Source organism: Myotis davidii, unplaced genomic scaffold, assembly GCF_000327345.1.
Source record: "Myotis davidii unplaced genomic scaffold, ASM32734v1 scaffold132, whole genome shotgun sequence".
NCBI lineage: Eukaryota > Metazoa > Chordata > Mammalia > Chiroptera > Vespertilionidae > Myotis > Myotis davidii.
In genome coordinates this window covers 3,262,254-3,269,383 of record NW_006285258.1, presented here as the reverse complement: position 1 = coordinate 3,269,383, position 7,130 = coordinate 3,262,254, and the positions used below count along the sequence as shown (strand labels likewise).

The 7,130-nt window shown below is 36.6% G+C and overlaps 2 protein-coding genes across 2 annotated transcripts in view; one reads left to right on the top strand and one right to left on the bottom strand.

Annotated features, from left to right (window-relative positions):
• The window catches only part of FGF7 (fibroblast growth factor 7), a 64,999-nt gene extending 59,373 nt beyond the window's left edge, over positions 1 to 5,626 (top strand). The window contains exons 3-4 of the mRNA XM_006756022.2: positions 3,400 to 3,503; positions 4,542 to 5,626. Coding sequence (XP_006756085.1) covers positions 3,400 to 3,503; positions 4,542 to 4,736 — 299 coding nt within the window. The 3' untranslated portion in view covers positions 4,737 to 5,626. The remainder of the gene's footprint in view (positions 1 to 3,399; positions 3,504 to 4,541) is intronic.
• The window catches only part of FAM227B (family with sequence similarity 227 member B), a 208,202-nt gene that overhangs the window by 129,333 nt on the left and 71,739 nt on the right, over positions 1 to 7,130 (bottom strand). The window lies entirely within an intron of this gene.

Sequence of the window (7,130 nt, the reverse complement as noted above, 5' to 3'; positions counted from 1 at the left end):
TTGATCTCTCCCCCTTACCCCCACCCTCCCCTTATTCTTTAATTAAAGCCATACTAACATTAAACTAGAAACCAAGCTGATCAAACACGAATGTTTAACATAGATTACTATTTACTTACATAATTTAATTATAACTTGCAAGAAATTCTCCAGACATTATGGAGCGCATTGGGGATTTCTGTATGCATGTGCCATGGAGTTTTAATTTATAAGCCCATGTATAGAGTGCTATACAAAATAGCCAAAGATATTCAACCCACAAATATATGGGTAGAATATATAAAGTGCAGTCAAACTGCAACTAAACACGCAAGAAAAATAGAATTAATTTACAAAAACTGTTTTCAAACTTTTTATTCTTGAGATCCCTTTAAAATCCTTAAAGTTATTGAGGATTTCAAAGAGCTTTATTCCATATCGGTTATAATTACTGCTGTTTCCGACATTAGAAATATAAAGTGAGATATTTAAAAAATGTTTATGTATTACCTTATTTAAAAATCACAATAACACATTATAGGTCAATGTGAACATCAACAGACAGTATTAACACAGGGGGAAAAAAAAGCGGTGTTTATACAATTTTTGTCATTTTCTCTTCCTATCTACATTACACATCCAATTAATTTTACTAAAACACAATTTATATTCTGACATTTTTTTCTAATGTTTTTATTGATTAAGTTATTACATATGTGTCCTTATCCCCACGGTACCTCCCATACCCCCACACTCAGACCCTTACCCCCCTGTTGTCTGTGTCCATTGGTTAGGCCTATATGGAGATCATGTGATATTTATCTTTCTCTGACTAGTTTATTTCACTTAGCATAATGCTCTCCAGTTCCATCCATGCTGTTGCAAATGGTAAGAACTCCTCCTTTTTACCGCAGTGTAGTATTCCATTGCGTAGATGTACCACTGTTTTTTAATCCACTCATCTACTGATGAGCACTTAGGCTGTTTCCAAATCTTAGCTAAGGTGAATTGTGCTGCTATGAACATAGGGGTGCATATATCCTCTATTGGTGTTTCTAGTTTCTTGGGATATTGACATTTTTCAAATTTCAAACCTCCAATGACTCACTGTCTACAAACCAAAGTTAAAATTCCTTAAATTGACAATAAAGGCCCTCAACAATCTAGTCTTAGCTCTTGTCCACCTTCTTCTATTACTTAGAGACACTTCCTTTCATGAACACAAAGAAGAGTTATTTACCAGATACAGTGCTCCCAAAGGGCACGGGGTTGTCTCTGAAGTGACCTTGAACAGACTGGCTCTCAGTGAAGATTCATTAAATGTTGTATGACTGCACCAGTGTCACAGCCTTCATGTGTTTGTAAATAATTGCTAAAGTTTCCCGGAGCCTTCTTTTCAGGGCTGTGTTTTCCAAAGAGTTTTTTTCTCATTCATTAAGGTATATCTACAGATGTGTTTGCTGCCTATATTAGATTTTTAACTTCTGGAATCCAGAAACCAGGGCAATTTTCCTTAATTTGTATCCTAAAATTATAGTACAGTACTATGCATCCTGACTATACTTTATAAATACCTAGAAAGATTAATATCCATTCCTTTGCATTTTATATATAGAGCCCAGTTTTTGGATGAGCAGCTCTGAATGCTCAACTAAATGAGCCCTGACAGGTGCCAAGCACAGTATACTGGAAAGTGGCTTCTATATGCAGCATACATGTGAGACAGATAACAAATATCAGCCAGGCTACATTAATCCCGATGAAAAGAGTAACAACTTTATTCTCTAGATAAGAAAACCAAAGCAAAAAGAATAAGAGGATGAACTAAAGGCATAGAGTAAAACATCAGATTTTCCTTTTATTAAATGAATATTTTATAAAATAGCTTTTGGAGTCTCAATTTATACAGATAATTTTGACTTTGAATTTTCTTTGTATTGTGTGAGGGGCAGGAAAGAGAATGTCTCATGTTTGCACCTTCATGTTGAAAGTATAATTAATGGAAATTACATAAAAAGGTTCACTAAACTTTTAATTCCCAAATCATCTTTAAAAATTTCTTGAGGTTTTACTGTATTTAGTATGAGTCATTAAAATATATCACTTAAGGAAAATATACATAATGCAAAATAATAGTGTAACATTCTTGTGGGAACTACAAGTTTTGTAAAACTAATTTCAAAATTACTTAGGTACACATTTATAAAATAACACGAGTAGGATTCATAATTTCATTTTAAATTATCTTTTCATGTATCACAAAACTGACTATTAATCTTTTTTGAAGTTTAGGCTCTGTTTATTATCATTTACAATTGCTTTGACTGGATTTTTATTCAATTTCAGTATATTCAAGAGATATTCTGTTAGCAATATTTTTAAAGAGATAGTTTAAGTAGAAAAATAAAGATGTCAGCTTATTATGCTTTTATAGTATTACTAGATGTCTGGTGCACAAATTCATGCATAGGTGAGGTCCCTTGGCCTGGCCAGCGATGTGGGCTGATTGGGGCCCAATCAGGCCAATCAAGGCCGGCTGGCCGGGGAAGGCCCTAGGGAAGCCGTGGGCAAACTACGGCCCGTTTGAAATGAATAAAACTAAAAATAAAAAGACCGTAACCTTTTATGTAATGATGTTTACTTTGAATTTATATTAGTTCACACAAACACTCCATCCATGCTTTTGTTCCGGCCCTCCGGTCCAGTTTAAGAACCCATTGTGGCCCTCGAGTCAATAAGTTTGCCCACCCCTGCCCTAGGGCATAGAGCCCTAGAGACCTGATCAGCCTGACCCCAGCAGCAAGCTAACATACTAGTTGGAGCACCTGCCCCCTGGTGGTCAGTGTGCATCATAGCGACTAGTCGAGCAGTCGACTGAACAGTTGGACACTTAGCATATTACGCTTTTATTATATAGGATATAATGATTAAAAGCCAGGCCATCCCGATTCAAATTCCACTTCTGCCACTTACCAGCTGAGAGAATTTGGGAAAATTACTAAATTTCTCCCTGCCTGAGCTTCTTAATCTGTAAACTGGGGATAACAAGAGTACATGCCTCATAGTCTGGGTGGTGAGTTAATGTGTTAATATGTAAGTGCTAGAACAATTCTTAGTTATTTTTTAATGTTATTATTCTTGTAAATTAGAAATGTAATTCTAGAGAAGAAAAAGCTAAATTCATATATGTAACTATTTCATTGAATCCAGATAAGTATATTTTTCTACAAAATAAAAAATCAGTAGTTTGCACATATATAATAAGAAGTAGTGATCTGGTGTTTGCGTGTACGTGCTAAGTATATAATCACATTAATAATCTTAACTTCCAATTGAACAGAAATAAAGACAAACGACCATTCTTGCATAATGTGCAAAGCTGAGTAAATAACTGACATGTCTCTCTGTGATTCCTTGCAGATATTATGGAAATCAGGACAGTGGAAGTTGGAATTGTGGCAATCAAAGGGGTGGAAAGTGAATATTTTCTTGCAATGAACAAGGAAGGAAAACTCTATGCAAAGGTATTAATAATTGATAGCATAGCCTTAATTTTCCAAACTTATTTTTACCAAGAACATCTTGCCTTTCTGAAAAGTAAAAAATGGAATTAATTTTTCTCTAACCATATTATGATTTCATTACAATATTTTATATTCAAGCATTAAGAAAAATGTTTTCTGTGTGACTCTGGACAAATTGTTTAGCTTTCTGGACTTCGGTTTCTTCATCTGTGAAATGAGCTAAACTAGCTAACTTCTAAGGATTCTTCCAGCTCTAACATTCCATGTGCATTTTAGATATTTAAAATCTTAAATTTCCATCCATCGGTACTAAAGCTCTACTGTAGAGTTCACCCAATTTGCACATGGCTGACATGGAAATTCTTGGGGTGGGGGGGAATTCAGAAGTTTATAAAACCCAAAATTATGGGCTTTGAACTGCAAGTATTACCATCGTTCTTACTTTATTACAATGTAAAATATGTAACAGTTCATCCCCCAGGAATAAAGTATAACTAGCTTTCTTTTGTATTCTCAGAGTCCAGCACAATACCTGGCACAGGTTAATTACATAAAAACACAGGTTTAACTGAATGAATGAATGAGTAATTAGATGGGTGAACAAATAAATTCACTTTTTATTTTCCATCACTATTGCAGACAGTGTAGTAGGAAATAAAGTTTGTGAAATATGTCTTTCAGCTGAGGAAGGCAGAGGCTCTGCTAGTCATATCAAAGTTTCAGTGGTGACTAGGGAATGAGTGGCAGGCACAGTAAAATGAGAGCTGCTAATTAGGGGGAAATAACTCCCATTATTGAAGAACAGAAGCAACTGACTGCCCAAAGCTACATCTTTGAAACCATGTTGCATAACTAAATGTGTATCAATTTATTTTTAAATTTACGATCTTATTTTTTGCAAATGTGTAAACTGCAATTATGCCCACTAAAAAAAGTCATATATGCTTTAATTCTACCAAATATTATTGCTTACTCTTTGTTTAATTGAGCCACTCTAAAAATCATTTGGCTAATGTTGTTTGTTTGTTGTTTTAACAGAAAGAGTGCAATGAAGATTGCAACTTCAAAGAATTAATCCTGGAAAACCATTATAACACATATGCATCAGCTAAATGGACACACGGTGGAGGAGAAATGTTTGTTGCCTTAAGTCAAAAGGGGATGCCTGTAAAAGGAAAAAAAACGAAGAAAGAACAAAAAACAGCTCACTTTCTTCCTATGGCAATAACCTAATCATATATGCTATATAAGAAACCAGTTCCAGCAGGGAGATTTCTTTAAGTGGACTGTTTTCTTTTCTTTTCTCTTCTCTAAGTAACCAAGAAAGGCTGGAAAACTACTGAAAAACTGATCAAGCTGGACTTGCGCATTATGTTTATTTTAAGAGACTGCATTAAAAAGGTTTGAAAAATAAACACAAAAATCAGATTTAGTAACTAAAAGTTGTAAAAAATTGTAAAACTGGTTGTACAATCATGATGTTAGTAATAGTAATTTTTTTCTTAAATTAATTTACCCTTAAGAGTATGTTAGATTTGATTATCTGATAATGGTTATTTAAATATTCTTTTCTGCTTATTAAATGGCTGCTATAATAATAATAATGCAGATGATGTTATATAAGATATGTCAGACCTAAAGGCTGCTGGAATGATTTGTCAGATAATCAAGCCAATGCTAACTATGAAAGATGAGCAGTAGCTGAAATGCTTTCTAGTGAAAAATTATAATTCACTTAAACTCTAATCAGAAAAGAAGGAATATTCTCAAAAATTCTATTATGGAGTTGAATAGTTATACAAAGTATATGATTAGAACATTTTTGTACCTACTAACAGGAACAAAATTCCTAATGCTGCTCAAATTGAAAGGGTATTGCTACAAGGATGTTTTCAAAAATTTTGTATATAAAATAGCAATAATGGTAATAATACTGTACTTCATCTCACTTGCCACAAAAAACATTTTATAATTCCTAAAAGTTAAAATTCAAGTAATATAATCTATCTTTTGTATAATTCATATTCAGGAATATGGCTTATAATAATGTTTTCCCCACAAATAATCATGCTTTTTCTTTTTGGTGGTTACAGCATTAAACTCTATTTTAAGTTGTATATGAACTTTATTGTTTTGTTATTTAAGTTTATGTTATTTATAAAAAACAACCTTAATAAGCTGTATCTGTTTCATATGCTTTTAATTGTAAAGCAATAACAAAACCGGCTGGCTCCACTGCAAGTTCCCTCCCCCTTGTGACCAACACCAAGTCCAGTACACAACATTTGGGCCAGCAAATCCTGGATGACAGACAAAAATGACAGCCTGCAGCAATCTCACAATAGATGTCTCACAGGGAACAATCCAAAAATGTGAAATATGTTTTGCCACATACTCTTGTCAATTAAACTGAATCGTATAAGTTAAAAGAACTCACAGAATTTTAAAGTTAGACTATATTTGAGTTTATCAGTAGAAAATACCGTATTTTAAAAACATGCATATTTAAAGTTAGTAATTTTTCTAATCTCTAGAAATCTGGACATTTGGAGTATGGCAGCATTAAAAGTGGTTTCCCTGTTAGATGGCAAGAGTACAATGCCCAAAATAGGATATTGAGGCCCAGAATTTCATAAAGGTTTGAGATTAGGCTACAGATAATGGATTTATCAGAAAACAAATCTCCACTCATAACTCTTCCATTGGCACCTGATATATTCATTAATAGGAGGTCAAAAGTTATCTAAATTATACTATTGACATGCTCACCATGGTGGTTTTAATTTCAAAAATATTTTTCATTCAAGTTCCTTTGTTTTATATAAATGTTACTAGAGGCCCAGTGCACAAATTCATGCATGGGTGGGGTCAGGCTGACTGGATTCAATAAAGGCAAATTGGGGCCGGGCCTGTTGGGAGGAGGAGACAGCGGGAGGTTGGCCAGCCGGCCTGCCCTGATCCAGGGGAGGGGTGTGGACAATTGGCCCATGGGCCCCACCCCTGATTGGAGTGGGGGTGCCGACTGGGGGTGATGGCCTGGAGAGGGGCTGTGGGTGGTGAGCTGGCTGGCCCGACCCCCGATTGGTGTGTGGGGAGCCAATTGGGGGCTGAGTTGGCTGGGGGGAGGGGCCACAGGCCGATCAGATGGTGGGGGCCCATTGAAGGTGGGGCTGGCCAGGGAGAGGGGCCACAGGTGGTTGGCCAGCCAGCCTGCCCTCGATCAGGATGGGAGAGGGTGATCAGGGATAGGGTCAGCTTTGGGGAGGGGCTGTGGGAGGTTGACTGGCTGGCCCCACTCCCCCAATCAGGCTGGTTCACTGGCTGCAGTGGGCATCATAGCAACCGGTCATTCTGGTCATTACGGCGTTCTGATTGCTGGCTTTATATATATATATTAGAGACCTGGTACACAAAAATTTGTGCACTTGGGGGTAGGGGGTCCCTCAGCCCAGCCTGTGCCCTTTCGCAGTCTGGGATGCCTCGGGGGTGACCACTAGCTGGCTTAGGCCTGCTCCTTGGGGGATCGGGCCTAAGATGACAACCAGACATCCCTCTGGCAGCCCAGCAGCCCTCGGGGGATATCCACTTACCAGCAGGGAGCAGATCTAAGCTGCAGTCGGACATCCA